This window comes from Sinocyclocheilus anshuiensis, unplaced genomic scaffold, assembly GCF_001515605.1.
Source record: "Sinocyclocheilus anshuiensis isolate Anshui unplaced genomic scaffold, SAMN03320099.WGS_v1.1 scaffold1120, whole genome shotgun sequence".
Lineage (NCBI taxonomy): Eukaryota > Metazoa > Chordata > Actinopteri > Cypriniformes > Cyprinidae > Sinocyclocheilus > Sinocyclocheilus anshuiensis.
The window spans coordinates 436,510-452,992 of record NW_015551069.1 but is presented as its reverse complement, the minus strand read 5'-3'; the positions used below and the strand labels follow the sequence as shown (position 1 = coordinate 452,992).

Below are 16,483 nucleotides of genomic sequence, written 5' to 3'. Positions count from 1 at the left end.
ACGGCGCGGCCGGTGGATTTGACGAAGGAGCATCCGGAGGGCTTGCGGCAATCACATGTGATGACCCCGGGCTGGACTCCGCTTCGTCCACGGTGAAAGCCGATCCGGCGATCCACAGCGCGAAGTTGACGGCGTTATGCAAATCTTCCCACATAGTGACATAGATATGTGGGGGCGTGTTAGAACGAGCCGTTTTAGGTAGGCATGGTTGACTCTTAACTTTTATAAAGAATGTCTCTTTTGGATTTGAGACTTTAGTCTTTGCAATTTTACAGATCTTCTTTATGCACGAACAGCTTGTAACACTCCAAAGAGAAAGGAAAAATTTAAATCGCATCATATGACCCCTTTAATAAAATACATATATACTACTGGGTTAAGTGAAAGGATTTAAATATAGAATATGGATGCTCTATTTTATTCTGGATCTTAAGGAGACCACGGATTTAGTCTGGAGGAGCTGAACACGCAGCGCCAGGTGGAACCTGGGGCGAAGGAATGGGATGGAGCATCGAATAATTATTTAAGTAGGAATATTTGTGTATATACATGTGTAAGAATAGGAAAAGGAAAAACAAGGAAGAAATTGATTATAAATAACCATGACTGCATAACAGCAAAAGTAGGTGGCGATATGCACACAGGATGTAACGCGCCAAAAAACGGAAGAAGAAGAAGAACGTAGCGGAAATAGAAACATGCAGCAAAGTTTTTTCGAAGTTTCTTGCGCACCCGTTTTTAAACCCATCCCCATCCCCATCCCAAACATGAACTCAAATATTACAGACGCCTCGCAGGACGAGCTGATCAATTTAATATATCACCATTTAAAGGACAGCGGCTACAAGAAAGCAGCCAACGTGCTGAGAAAGCAAGCGCCCCAGGTGCAGATATGTTTATTCATGTGTTTGAGAGAGCGAGTGCGTGCTTGTAGATCAAGAGACTGTATTATTGCATGCATTTTGAAACGTCAAGAGAATTCAAAATAAAGCATTTCAAACGCTTGCATTAGAGCAGTCGAACCTAATCTGATGTATTTACCAATACCAATTTATTTGGTGTTTATCACAACAGAGCACACTGAAATCGCTGCCTATCAGTGACAATACTACAAGATGTACATAAACCATAATGCATTAGTTAAAGCTGTATTTATACCACTGTAGTTGGCACTAACTGCATGTATGCGTTAAATATGACTTGAGTGGAAGAAACAAGCTTTTTAAACTCATGCAAATGAACTTTGTCCTGTGGTTACTGATATTAGTGCACGGATAAACTGTAAGCACCAAATAAGATCTTCACACACACACACTGAGGTCAATGCAACAGTTCACAATGCTTTATTTGTTCTATTAAAGTTGATGTCAGACGAGCTCAGTATTGTGATATGCAATTGTCTGAATGCACGTAATGCTTGTATTAAATATGGCTGTCAATTACAGGTTGAAACTGAAGAAGTGAAAGCATCCTTGAGCGAGATCTTTAAGAAGTGGGCAAGGTAAGACGGTGCATGTGTGTCTCATGTTGTAGGCTTCATTGAAATGGTTTCAAACTAATTTATAATTTTTCTTCCTTTTTAACAACGTGATGTGTTCAGCTCAGATGATGAAGATGGTATGTACATCAGAGGCTTTACTAAATATTACTTATCAGAAGATTCACTCTATAAATCTGAGTACTGTACATGAATCATTTTGATGGAAATCAAACTGACAATTTAAAACTCATATGGAGTGATCACTAATATTAAAAGAGACCAATTGAAACTCTTTAAATTCACAGGTGTTCGGACTCCTGAGCTCAAGAGTCCTGCAAAGAGCAAGTCAGGAACCAAGTCTAAGATCACAGCCCCCTCTGCTGGTAAATGAGAAGTTAATTTCAATGTTTATATTGTGTAATGTGTGTTTGAGCAGTGTTTTTGTCTGACATTTATCTGGAGCTGCCACGAATCTGACTATCTTACTTAAAGTTTGCTGAAAATTTACTCACCCTCAGGCCATCCAAGATGAGTAGATGAGTTCGTTTCTTCATGGAAACAGATTTGGCATTACATCACTTGCGCCGCAATGGATCCTCTGCGGTGAATGGGTGCCGTCAGAATGAGAGTCCAAACAACTGATAAAAACATCACAATTACCCACAAGACTCCAGACCGTCAATTTATGTGAAATGTGAAGCTGCATCTTTGTAAGAAACAAATCCATTATTGAGACGTTTTTAACTTAACTATTGCTTCTGTCTAAAATGCATGTCCTCTGTCCATATTATCGCTTTCTCCGGTGAAAAAGTAATCTCGGCTGAATCGGGAGAGAAATATGCTCAGATCAAGTACTGTTCAAAAACAGTCTAAAACAGTTCTAAACAAATATGTAGGGAGAATTTGATGTGAGGAAAACAGGAAATTTACTTTTTTTAAATGGAGGAAGCATTATTATGGATTCATATTTTTTGCCAGAAGTGACGGTTTGAAGTTAAAAACATCTTGATGGATTTGTGAAGTGTTTGTAATAAACAAGACATTAATGACGTAATGCTACATTTCACCAAATCTGTTCTGATGAAGCAGCAAACTCATCTAGATCTTGGATCGCCTGAGGGTGAATACATTTTAAGCAAATTTTCATTTCTGGTAGAAATTTTCTTTTAAATAGAAAGAATTTAAAGCTTTATTTTAGACATTTGTAGTACACATATTCCTAGTTGTGATAGAGCTGAACTGTGATCCTAACCCTCAGTTAAAGTTTCTTTAAGTTATTTATATTTTTGGTTGTTTGTTTTGTGTATGGAAAGTAGTTGGTCCAAAAAAGTCTGTGAGCAACAAGACGACTTCAGAATTGGTGAAAAAATCTACGGTATTTGATTTAAAACTGACCAAAATATTTTACCCAAACTTAACTGAGCCACCATACAAAAGTCACCTGACATATTCATCACTTACTCCACTCCACAGAAACAGAAGAAAAAAGAAACTGACCAAACCAAGGAAAAGAAAAAAGTCGGTGCCTCAATTGGCCACTGCTGCTGCAGGGAACGATTCCGATTCAGACTTGAGTTTAGATGTGGAGAAGTGGAGGAAAATGGTTTCTCAGTTATCAGGTGAGACAAACTGTAAAAATGCACAATTGATCACATTGAAAGGTTGTAGTGTACTACCTGCAGATGGGTAAATCATACAAACACCACGTTTAACCACAAAATCAAGAGAAAGATATTATTTATTTATGTTTAAAGGTACTTAGCATAAAGAAAATTGAGCCGTTTAAAAAAAAAAGTTTATTGCATTGTGACATTATTTTCATGACATTTAAGGACATTTATTTATCCCCAAATTCTCATCATCATAGTGCAAAACAAACAGTCTTATTAAAGGGATAGTTCACCAAAAATGAAAATTCTGTCATTAATTACTCACCCTCGTGTCGTTCCAAACCCGTAAGACCTTCGTTCATCTTTGGAACACGATTTAAGATATTTTTGATGAAATCTGAGAGCTTTCAGACTCTCCCATAGACAGCAAGGTAACTACCACGTTCAAGGTCCAGAAAAGTACCAAGATGATCGACAAAGTAGTCCGTGTGACATCAGTGGTTCAACTGTAAAGTTACGAAGCTACGAGAATACCTTTTTGTTCGCAAAAGAAAAAAAATAACGTCTTTATTCAACAATTCGTCTCCTCCGCATCACCCCAGTGCCATTTTGGAGAATATCAGCTGGATGTAAACAGCATATACTGTTCTGTGTCAGCTGCGTCACACGGATACGCTGTTTCCGTTCAGATCAAATCACAACAACGTAGGAAACAGATCCGGCGTGGCGCAGCTGACACAACAGCATACGTTGTTTACATCCAGCTGATGCTCTCCAAAATGGCACTAGGGTGATGCGAAGGAGACGAATTGTTGAATAAAGTCTTTATTTTTTTTTCTTTTGCGCACAAAAAGTATTCTTTGATGAATAGAAAGTTCAAAAGAACAGCATTTATTTGAAATAGAAATATTTTCAAACATTATAAATGCTTATACTACACTATAAATGCCAATGCATCCTTTCTGAATAAAAGTATTAACTTCTTGGTGTGATGTGTTTACATAAGATTAATACAGAAACATGAAATATGATTATTGAAGTTTGTCTTTTGTAACCAGATGCTGATCGAGTGAAGATGGATGTTCTCTTGACCTTGGATGAATCTCCTGTCTCATCTGCAAAGTCTTCAGCAAAGGGAAGGAAGACAAAGAAGCCGGCAAGAGCTCAAAAAGAGGGAAACCCAGCCAAGAAGGGAAAGTCGACTGCCAAACCTGATGACATTCCTGTAACAACTGATGCATCTGAGACTCCTTCAAAAAAGTCAAAAGACAAATATTCTGTAGCTATTTCTGAACATCATGAAGTTGAGACACCATCCAAAAAGGCTGGGAATAAGAAAAATAGTAGTATCTCAGGTCTTGATGTGGTTAAGACCCCTAAAAGAACAAAAGCTAAAGCTACTAACTCATCTGATAATCCAGAAGCACATCATGAAATGAATGGACTCTTGGAAACTGGCAAAACTGCCACTCCGTTGACAAGGACTAAAGAGGTTGGTGTATCAGATTCAGAACCCAATAGGACTCCTAATAGAGTTCACTTTAAAAAAGAAAATAGTTTTTCAGAGCAAGTTGAGACCAATGTTTGGAAAGATAATGGTACCTCAGAAACCAGCAGCACTGAAACTCCATCTAAAAAGACTAAAAAAAAGAAAAGCCAATCTGAAGCCAGTAATGTTGAAACTGACAATAGTCCCTTAAATATTAAAGAGGTTAAGAAAGCTGTTAAGAACGCTAGGATGGACGCTACCTCTGACCAATCAGAGACACCATCAAAAAAAGTGAAAAACAAGAAGCCTAAAAGTGTTGTAGAGCCTGTTCCTGATGAGACACCTTCAAAGAAGGTTAAAGCTAAGAAAACAGAAGGTCCTTCTGAGAATGGACAAGAAATGACACCTGAGAAAGCTGATGTCTCTCTAGAATCCGTTAAACCTGACTCTTCATCTAAAAAAGGCAAACTTAAGGCCAGTAAAAGATATTTAGAAACAGTTGAGCCTGAAACACCATCAAAAAAATCTAAAGCCAAGAAAGTTAAAAGCACTGAAGTATCTGGCGGGGAGCAAACAACCAGTAAGAAGGTCAAAACAGCCGCATCGGATGCTGATCTCCCGCAGTCTGACTCTACAAACAGCTTTTCGACAAAAAGGAAAAGCAAGGCTGCTGATGTTGTGGAGATCCAGAATGACGTTCCTTCAGAAACGCCCTTAAAAAGTAGTAAATCTCAAGCAAAGACTGTAGATGGTGATGGTTTGGGAAATGAGGAAACCTGTAGTCACGATCTAAAAACTCCTTCCAAAAAAAGAAAACACAAAAGGGAAGAAGCTTGTGATGTCCCAGCACCGGAGGAGGCCACACCTGAGCCCAAGAAGGCCAAGAAAGACAAAGAGAAGAAGAAAAGCAAGGAGAGTGAAAATGCAGATGCTCTTCAACCACCAGCAGAAGAAGAAGAAGACGCATCCGTTCCAGTAGAAATAAGTCAGAAGAAAAAGAGTGAGTCATTAAATACATGTATATCCTGGCTTGAGGCTTTATTTTACTGCTTCATTCAGTTTTTGTTTGCTTGTGTTCCCTTTCACACTGAAATGATGTACAGAGAAGAAAAAGAAGGAGAGAGATGAAGAAACAGAGGAGATAATCCCTGATGATCCTCCTGTATTTGCTCCAGATGAGGAGGTGGTAGTGCACAAAAAGGTAAAATTGGTGAATGAATTGCATGATTGAACTGGCACACAGTTTCTAAAAGAAAATAAGCAGAATTTTCTCCTTTAAAAAGTAATGGAGATCGGTTTAAAATTGCGTTTTCAAACGTTGAAGTGTTGCTAAAATGGCTCATTGTGTTTCTTAAATGGTCTTTGCTTGGTCTTAAAAAGTCTTTATGAAACCGGCAGAAACCCTTTATGATAATAAAACTGATTGATTAATTGTTCTGCAAGTAAATTACTTGTACTGCTCTTTTATTGTCCAGAAAAAGAAGTCTTCAAAAGAGAAACAGCTCAGTAGTGTTGAAACTCATGGACTCAACAGCACATAATGGATGTAACGGCCCTCGAGACTTCAGTTCTCAATCTCTCAATCTCGGCTGAAATAATTATTTAACCTGAATGCATGCTCCGTCCCTATTGTTTGGATCATGTTTGTTCATATGTAAGTCAGTGTTTTTATGTTTTGTATTTTTTTGGGGAGGTACATTTTGAGAAATATTTCGTATTGTTTTTGTTGTTGTTGTTGTGTTGTTTTTCTATTTTTGATAACTGGATTTCCTGTGATTAAGATGAATTTTATGCCTTTTGTATTCTTTTAAAACCTTTAAAAAAAATTTTTCAAAAATCATGAGATCCAAGAAATAAAAATCATATTGTTTTATTTTCGTTTTGGTCATATGATAGGTTTTCTTAAAGGGATAGTTCACCCAAAAATGAAAATTCTGTCATTAATTACTCACCCTCATGTCGTTCTAAACCCGTAAGTCCTTCATTCATCTTCAGAACACAAATTAAGATATTTTTGATGGAATCTGAGAGCTGTCTGACCCTGCATAGACAGCAACGCAACTGAAATGTTCCCAAGTCCAGAAACGTAGCAAGGAGATCTGTAAAATAATCCATGTGACATCAGGGAAACGACATGAGGGTGAGTAATTAATGACAGAATTTTCATTTTTGGGTGAACTATCCCTTTCATTTTTTAATTCAAAAAAGTACAATGGCTTAAGATCAAGCACTAAATTCTATAAATGTCCTTTCGTGTTCAAATTTATGCCCATTTAGAAAAAAAAAAAGTGGTCACATTGTATTTGTCATTTTTGATTCAAAAATATGAACAAAATGCAACTGGTGCGGTCGCACCGGGCCCCGCGCTTGAGGGGGCCCCGTGGTGAACCGGGACAATTCTTGCTTGATTTGCAACAGACTGAACCAGAGACATAAATCTAAATTCACTCATTTTTTTCTCCATTTTCCCAGGAGATACTGTAAATGTTGAAATACTTTAATAATGTATTTTAGATTGATATAAAGAAAATATCCAAAATACATATTTTAGTGTTTATTTTATTACACTTTACCTATTTCCATCTTTAAGATGTTACAAAACATTTTTAATTTCCTTTTTATTTAAGTATTTGTTTCTCATTTACTGCATCATAAATCTACACCATCATTTACATACACCAAACTTTGTAGTAATCTGAAGGTGTTTACATCATATATCAGTCACTTTATATAACATTTTATTTCTAAAAACATGTTAAACTACAAAAAAAACCTTAAAACTAAAAATGTCAAGGAAACGACTTTATCTAATATTAAGATATCTGTTCTGGAAATGTATGCAAACCAATGCATATTTAATTGTGAAATGCATCTTTTTCATATCTAACAATGATGTATTCGAAAACGATTCACAATTTGTTTTATTGTACTGTTGATTATTAACTGGGGTAAACATGGTGGGATATATTATTTACATTTTAATGACACCTGTGGTGTCTTGCCATAATATGCAGAAGTAGATTTGTCCAAATGACTGTCATGGCTTAAATGTTTTTCAAGACTGAAAAGTCACTAACCGACGAGGATGGATTCGAACCCAAGCGTGCAGAGCACAGGATTAGCAGGCCATCGCCTAACCACTCGCACCTCGTCGCGGCACCATATGATCGTCTTGAACAGGTGGGGCTTCAAGGCGATTCTAAAAAAGCACAAAAACAGCACTGAATTATATCTGTATACGTATACATTGGCATTGAATAATGTAAACTAACAGTATTTATGTGTGCATGCGTGCGTGTAATCTCCACTAGGTGGCGGCGATTCCTTACAGACTGCCTGCTGTATGATGTTCCAAGTCTTTTTTGGCAGACTAGGACGAGTTCTTTACACTGAAAGCATGTTTCCTAATTACACAAGAGAAAACTGAAAGCGGATGCCTGACTTTAGACGAGACCCTAATTTAAATGCAGTCTTTCTTTATGGCTCACGACGTGTTTTATAGCCTAAAATGTATAACGACTTATAAAGATTAAATTAAACTGGTAAAAGCAAATGTGGTGTTTAGTCCACTGACTTCTAGAACTAACCGGGACTACACACATTAGTGTCTTTCTGCTGTTTTCTAATTATGATATCACTCCGCAGTATCACTAAGTGACGCGCTCCTCACCTGCAAATAAACAATATCTCTCCGCGCTGGCAATACTGTCATGCTTTTTATCGCCGTATAATGGACTGAAACCAAATATCACAGGAACAAAATATGAACAAGAATGTGTTGTTTGGATATGTGCAAAGTAATTAGTAATCATTTATTAACTAAACAAGCCGCAGGAGTTCTTTAAGAAATAGACTAACAGTAGGCCTAACCTTAGTTCGTGAAGTTAACTGAGTTGCTTACAAACGAAACGATCACTTTATACTACTATTCACAAAAATATAGCCTATATTTGTACTTTGCATATATATATATATATATAGGTGATCATTCCTAAATGTTTTTTTGTTTTTGTTTTTTAGTTAAACCTCACTTTTTGGAGTTCAGTTAAAAAGAACACAGCATTAATAATAATAATTAAAAAAAAAAACATTGCATATCGTTTTGTAAGTGTGAGTTCCAGGTAAACCTCCTTTTTTGCCATTTATTCTATTTTGTTTCTGGTCAGAAAAGCAAAAAAAAAAACAAAGTATGTCTTTGTTTGAGTTGTTTTGGTCAAAAAGAGCACATCATTGATATAAAACACTGCATATCGTTTTGTAAGTGCGAGTTTAAACCTCACCTACCTAAATGGTACATTATTTCCAGTGCTAATGTAATTAAACGTTACGTGTAAATGATTAAGACTGCTTATGACAAGCATCACTATTACTATTGCCCAAAACATCTGCTTTTCAGGAAAATAGAACCAAAAAAAAAAACTAGAAATTTGCAAAAGAGTGCACCTTTATCCATTCTTTCTTACTTCATTCGTTCTATGACTCAAACATTCATCATTGCTCATGATTATCATGAACACTCTCTCTGTCTCGCCCTCTCTCTGGCTCCTCCCTAAACACTTTTCCTGTGCAGTTAAATATGTCCTGACAGCATCTCAGCATCTCATTCAGTCAGCGGGTTTAACTTGTGCTCCAGTGATGAAGGTTGTTCTGTTCCTCCTCTCCCTCACGGTGTGTCTGAAGTCTTCCTGTGTCCTGGCGAAGGCTTTGGAGTTCTTCATCGCAGCAGTGGAAACTAAGTGGGAATATGTGTTTACAGACACAACAGATCCTACTGCAAACCAGAGGTGGGCACATTTATTATTATGCACACATAAAAACATGCTTTTTAATTATTGCTACCCATAAACATTATACACCTTTTATGTCTTTTATTATACAAATTTTGCTACAGTGTTCTCAAAACACCACTGTGTACAAACAGTAAGTGTTTTATCAGAGTAAACTGGAATCTGACCATCAAGCAGAATGTCATCAGTTAGTAATTATAGAAAGGAAACAGCTTTGAGAAAGTGTTTGATCTTTTCATTAGTTGGCACGGACTCAGTCCAGCAACCCTCAAAGGCAAAAGCTTTAAGGCCTGTCCAAATTTCAATTATGCTTCCAAGTTGTATAGTTAAACAGAGCATAACAAATGTGAGCATAGTTTGCACTTAGATACGGTCAATGTCATTCATAGTTTGATTGTTATTTTTAGTGATCAGAAGCCTGCCTGTTATTTATATATAATATGTTCTTGTAGTGATTTTCAGTCCATGAATAGTGAATATGTGGTCAGAACAAACATGCTTTGATTTGGTGTTTTTAGAACAGAGCGTGATAACCGCTCACACCCATTAGTGTGAAACCGCAGCAGATCATTTGCTGAATATGCATATTTCTTGCAACCATTCTAATCCTTTATAAGACAAAATGTTCTGTTATAAGTTGGTACTGGAATTTTGAAATACATTGTCTGGTATAATTATTAAAGGAATAGTTCACCCAAAAAAGGAAAATTTGCTGAACATTTACTCACCCTCAGGCCATTCAAGATGTAGATGAGTTTGTTTCTTCATCAGATTTGGAGAAATTTTGCATTACCACAATAATGGATCTTCAGATCACCAAACAGATGATAAAAACATCACAATAATCCACACCACTCCAGTCCATCAATTAATGTCTTGTGAAGTCAAAAGCTGTTTGTTAGAATCCATCAAGATGTTTTTAACTTCAAATCACCACTTCCAAAATTGTATAAATTAATGCAAAGTGTCACAATAATCCATAAATACATCACAATAATCCACAAGTGTTGGAGAGTTTTTATCATCTGTTTGGACTGTCATTCTGACGGCACCCATTCACTGCAGAGGATCCATTGCTGAGCAAGTGATGTAATGCTACATTTCTCCAAATCTGTTCTGATGAAGAAACAAACTCATCTATATTGTGAATGGCCTGAGGATAAATACATTTTGTTTTCATATTTGTGTGAACTATTCCTTTCAATATCTAGCAATGAATTGCTAACTCTAGTGGATTAATAAAGTTGCGTTGTATTATGTTGCATTGCACTGTATTGCAAATATGTCTAGTAACAGCATAATTATTCCTAATAGGAAATTTGCATCTGGTGTCCAGAAATACATCAAGGCTGTATATACAGAATACACTGATTCCACTTTTACAGCACCAAAGTCAAAACCTCCCTGGGCTGGTCAGTATACGCGTTGAAATCTCTGCTTCTTAGGAAAAAAACATTAAGAAGTTTAGAATTGAATAAATAGAATATTAAATGATCTGTTTCAGGTATTCAAGGCCCGACTATCAGAACAGTGGTGAACGACAGGGTTGTGGTGCACTTCAAAAACTTTGCATCACAATCTTTCAGTATTTCTCCCATCGGCATTCAGTACTGGAAACAATCAGAAGGTAAATTGATGGTAAATTGATGAAAGCCATTGATTTAATATCCATGGAATCTTTCCATTGCACAAAAGGTTCTTTATAATGTAACAAGGTTCTTTAGATTATTAAAATGTTCTAAAAGCGGTTCTTTTAAGAATTGCTTATTGAAACGTTTTGGGGAACAAAAATAGTTTTTCTATCACATTGCTGCGGAAAAAACCCTTTTGGAATGTAAATAATTTCATTCCAAACCGTCCAACTTTTACTGCATAAGACAAAATGTTCCTAGACTGAACTCACAACATCATTATAGACTTGTTTTGGAATACTGTAATGTGTTTTGTAACACTGGAGATACTGATAAATTCCAGAGTGCATAAAATACATGTGATTTCCCATATAGACCAGCATATAGTAAGTTTGGGCTTACCCAGCGAAACGAAAGCAATATTGTGAGATATACTGCAATATCCTGATGGGTTTGAAAACCTATAATGTGTAAAGATAAACCTCAACATCCTTCTGCTTTTCAATGGCAGGCGCGGGGTACGAGGACTCCAGCTCTGTTCAGGAGCGAGAGGATGATGCAGTGCCTCCTGGTGGTTACTACAAGTACGTGTGGGACATTTCCCCCAACTCCGGCCCAACCACATCAGATCCAGACTGCCTCACCTACATTTACTCATCACAGGTGGACATCGTCCGAGACTTGAACAGCGGACTCGTCGGGACTCTCCTGATCTGTAAAACAGGTGTGACTGTTGCTTCTCTGATGGGATTTGTCAAATATATCACGTAAAATCTCACTGACATTTTGTACTGAAATTGGAATGCTGGTGTATATTTGACATGTCCTTTAACATTTGACCTCTCTCAGAGGCTCTGACCGAGGAGAGACAGCAGAAGGTTCCGGAGTTCATTTTGCTTCTTGCTGTCTTCGATGAGAGTAAAAGTTGGTACCGGGAAGTTGGCCGAGCAGACAAACTGAAGAAAACATCAAGTCCAACCCAGTACCACACCATCAATGGATACATCAACTCAACATTACCAGGTGCGATCAGCCTCACCACACCTGAGCAGCTGTTGAGAAATGGTTATCATTACAGTGTTAAGAATGAGATTTTTCACTTTAAAGTAATAATACATTTTAGAGTAGAATTTATGTTTGATTTGAATGAAAATAATGTCATATATTAATGCAAAAAATATATTAAAGGTACTAAAAAAAGTTTCATTTTCTTTATGCAAAATATAAATATACACAACCAAATGTTTATAATAAGATTGTTTTAATGTTTTTGAAAGAAGTCTCTTTTGCTCACCAAGGCTCCGTTTATTTAATCAAAAATACAGTAAAAAAAAAAAAAGTAATATTCTGAAATATTATTCCAATTTAAAATAGCAGTTTTTTATTTGAATATATTTTAAAATGTAATTTATTCTTTTGATGCAAAGCTGAATTCTCAGCATCATTACTCCAGGCTTCAGTGTCACATGATCCTTCAGAAATCATTCTAATATGCTAATTTGCTGCTCAAAAAAACATTTCTGATTATTGTCAATGTTGAAAACAGTTGTGCTGCCTAATATTTTTGTGGAAACTGGGATACATTTTTTTCAGGATTCTTTGATAAACAGAGGACAGCATTTATTTGAAATTTAAATCTTTTGTAACATTATACATGTCTTTACTGTCAGTTTTTATCTATTTAATGAGTCATTGCTGAATACAAATATTTGTAAAAATCGTACTGATGCAAATAATCATGTGACACTGAAGACTGGAGTAATGATGCTGAAAATTCAGCTTCGCATCACAGGAATTAATTATATTATTTACATTACAGGTTTTTTAAATTGTAAAAATACCTCACAATATTACTTTTTTTTTTTACTGTATATAATGCAGCAAGGTATAAGAGACTATTTTCAAAAGCATCTAAAAAATCTTAAATATTACAAACTTTTGACCAGTAGTGACACTTCTTTTTTCATTTTGGTACATTCTAATTTCTTAGGGCCAGATTTACTAAACAGTGCAATTAGCGTTAGAGCACAATTCCATAAAAGCGCCGATTGGAGAGGAAAATTTTGCGTGTGATTTACTGACAATGCGCACATTAAAGAACACAGACGCAACATCCAATTTCCATAATGACCAGCGCAAATTACCACCTGCTTTAAGACATGCTTTTTTGGGGCGTTAAATAATGCCACAAATACCAGTGAACTGACGAGCGCAAATCTTAGTAAATCACGTTGCGTGATTCATTTAAATACTCTCCTCCCATAAATTTACAGATCGAAAGGGATACTCCTACAAATGCATATTCAGTAAGGTGAGTCACAAAAATAACTGTGTCCATGCCTTTACACCGCTAATTTCCCACTGCGTGTCTTTAGTAAACCCTGACAGTAGTTTTTTAATGCCAATTGAGGGTTTGCGCTGGTGCAAGCTGATAGTAAACCTGGCCCTTCATTTCTTATTTGTGATATTGGGGTGGACATGTTCTTTACAGGTGTAATTCTCAAACATATTCTGTAATTTCTGTTTCATCAGGTCTAACTGTGTGCCAGAAGAGTCCAGTAGTGTCCTGGCATCTTATTGGTCTTGGCTCGACCCCAGAGATCCACAGCATCCAGTTTGAAGGACACACATTAAAGGTGTTTGACCATAAGCGGGTAACTGTAGAGATGACGCCCATGACCTTCACTACAGCCCTCATGAAGCCATCTGCTACCGGAAAGTTTCTGATCTCTTGCGAGATCCACTCTCATCAGACAGGTAAGACTCGTACAATGTAAAATGTTCATATTTGTACTGTCATAATAACAGTATCATCAGGACTTACTTTGTAAGATAAAATAAAGGCATTGCAGCTGAGGTAAAGTTTTCTGAAATAAATTAATTATTTTAATCAGTAAGGATGCATCAAATTGATCAGAAGTGGCAGATAAGATATTTATAATGTTAAAAAAGCTTTCTATTTCAAATAAATATGGTTCTTTTCATCAAAGAATCCTGAAAACCAATATATCACAGTTTTCACAAAAATACGAAGCAGCTCAACTGTTTTTAACATTGATAATAATAAGAAATGTTTCTTGAGCAGCAAATCAGCATATTAGAATGATTTCTGGAAGACTGTAGTTGAGTAATGATGCTGAAAATTAGGATTTGCATCACAGGATAAATTAAATTTTAAAATATATTAAATAGAAAGCAGTTATTTTAAATAGTAATATTTATTTCACAATATTACAGTTTTTATTTTTATTTTTTTTTATCAAATAATTGAAGCCTTGGTGAGCATAGGTGGCTTCTTTCAACAGCATTAATAAATCTTACTGACCCTATCAGCAGTGTAGGATGTACAACATGAAACTCTTAAACCAAATTTTCTGCTGGAAGAGGCTTCAAAAGTTCAGTAATCGGGGTGGTAATGCACAAAAAACTGCATTATGTCTTTTCAGTTGGATAAGTGATCATATTTGTGACTAGTTAAGTTCTAGATCTTTTTAAATCAGATATTTTAAGTAAAAGTGAAGCAAAATGTGCAATGACACAGCTTGATTGGCAATCATACGGGCATTTGTTGGACAAGAGGTTGTTGTTTGTTTAATAAGGGGAAAGATTTAGATCAAGATGACCTAAGAAATATGTGCTTTGTACTTTGATGGTCTAAATGAATTTGCAAGAAGTAACAAGTTATGTTTGGTTTAGAAATGCAATTGAATAAGAGTGTAAATCACTGATGTTCGATTTAACTCTCTTCTCCAGCTGGTATGAATGCGTTCTTCACTGTTGACAACTGTCCTGAACCTGTGGTGGCCCCAATCCCAGACAAACGAAACGTCATACGTGATGATGATGAGGAGGAGGAGGATGAAGACAACATGATCTCCATTGTGTTCAAGCAAGGAGGCCCTGTATCAGTGCTTCGATCGAGCGCCAAGGGAAGACCTAAAGTGTGGGTTCATTACATCGCTGCAGAGGAGATGGACTGGGACTATTCGTCTCAAAGCGGCGATCGGTACGACTTTGAGTATGCCCTGAGATGAATGATGTCAAACCGACTGAAAATAATGTTGATTTTCATGCTTCAGGATTTCATCGTCATCAGCAGCAGGATCTGAGTGGTTCAGAAAAGGTCCTCAGCGCTTGGGTGGTGTTTATAAGAAAGTGGCTTTCGTGGAGTACACAGACAAGACCTTCACTAAGAAGAAAACCACTGGCAAAATGCTGATGGGCCCAGAGCTCAGAGGGGAAGTGGGAGACAAATTTCAGGTAGGGAATGTGGATTTAAAGGGATAGGCATTTCTTTCTTTCATGAAACAGAGAAAGACTGGTCAATCTTTTCAATTGCAATCAATTGGTACTGAAGCTTTTAGATGTAAATGTATCATAAAATTAGTCCATATGACTTGTACGAAAAATGTAGTGTGAAACTTGCATGGATGAAGTGATCAATCAGTAAGTCAAGATCCAATAAGACACATTTAGGAAATAGATTGCATTTTTCATTTCATGGAGACTTTAAAGTGTTAAACTGAGACAATTAAATTTGATGTTTTATATATATATATATATATATATATATATATATTTATTTTTTTGTTTGTTTAATTTTCTGAAATTCACAATTTTTTTTATATCTTAACAGATTGTTTTTAAAAATATGGCCAGTCGACCATTCAACCTTTATCCAAATGGCCTGACCAGTGTTCAGCCTTTGAAGAACACAAACAAGGGTATGAGTCATTGCATTTCATTGTACATTTTCACATTGTACATAAGGGAAACGTACTCGGTTACTAACGTAACCTCGGTTCCCTGAGATACGGGAACGAGTACTGCGTCTTGCTAGACGCATATGGGAAAAAAGCCTTTTTTCTCCTGAACTGAAGCCTTTTCATTCACGCAGTGAAACTGCACGGCCATTGGTTCGTGCAGTGTATTAAAAACGAACCAATGGCTAGGCAGCGAAGCTGCACGAGCCTATGGCGACGAAGCCCACCAAAGCCAGCCAAAGCCCGCCAGAATGGGCGGGGCATCTGGCTATATAAGCGGGCGTTCGCCACAGGATTCTCAGGTTACTTCGACTGAAGCTGCATAGCACGGCTAGCAACGCAGTACTCGTTCCCCTATCTCAGGGAACCGAGGTTACATTAGTAACCGAGTACGTTCCCTTTTGATAGTACACTCGTACTGCGTCTTGCTAGACGGATATGGGAACACAGTACAATCACGCCATGCTAATGTAGTGGAACGACTAAAAGTATAAACTTCCATAAGCAACCAATGACCATAGAGAAGTTAACAACAACCCAAGGCTAAGACGGGCTGAGCTTCCCGAGGTCACACCCGGCCTGGTTAATCGTTCCAGAGTACTCCTGTAACTTCGACATCCAGTCGAGAGCTAACAGGTAAAACAATGCCAGAGAACTTGAGCGTGATATGGCCAAGGGCTCTCTGCCAGATCTGTTTACGCAGCGCATGTCACTTCAAGCGGA

The 16,483-nt window shown here is 36.9% G+C and overlaps 1 protein-coding gene and 1 pseudogene across 1 annotated transcript in view; both read left to right on the top strand.

Annotated features, from left to right (window-relative positions):
- Window positions 1–528: 528 nt before the first annotated feature.
- LOC107662179 (treacle protein-like) lies at window positions 529–6,268 on the top strand (annotated as a pseudogene).
- A 2,919-nt stretch (window positions 6,269–9,187) lies between these two features.
- LOC107662174 (coagulation factor VIII-like) overlaps window positions 9,188–16,483 on the top strand; it is a 30,496-nt gene continuing 23,200 nt past the window's right edge. Inside the window, exons 1-9 of the mRNA XM_016452091.1 lie at window positions 9,188–9,363; window positions 10,681–10,778; window positions 10,871–10,993; window positions 11,509–11,721; window positions 11,847–12,020; window positions 13,530–13,754; window positions 14,751–15,003; window positions 15,077–15,257; window positions 15,634–15,721. Of these exons, the coding sequence (XP_016307577.1) occupies window positions 9,215–9,363; window positions 10,681–10,778; window positions 10,871–10,993; window positions 11,509–11,721; window positions 11,847–12,020; window positions 13,530–13,754; window positions 14,751–15,003; window positions 15,077–15,257; window positions 15,634–15,721 (1,504 nt within the window). The 5' untranslated portion in view covers window positions 9,188–9,214. The remainder of the gene's footprint in view (window positions 9,364–10,680; window positions 10,779–10,870; window positions 10,994–11,508; window positions 11,722–11,846; window positions 12,021–13,529; window positions 13,755–14,750; window positions 15,004–15,076; window positions 15,258–15,633; window positions 15,722–16,483) is intronic.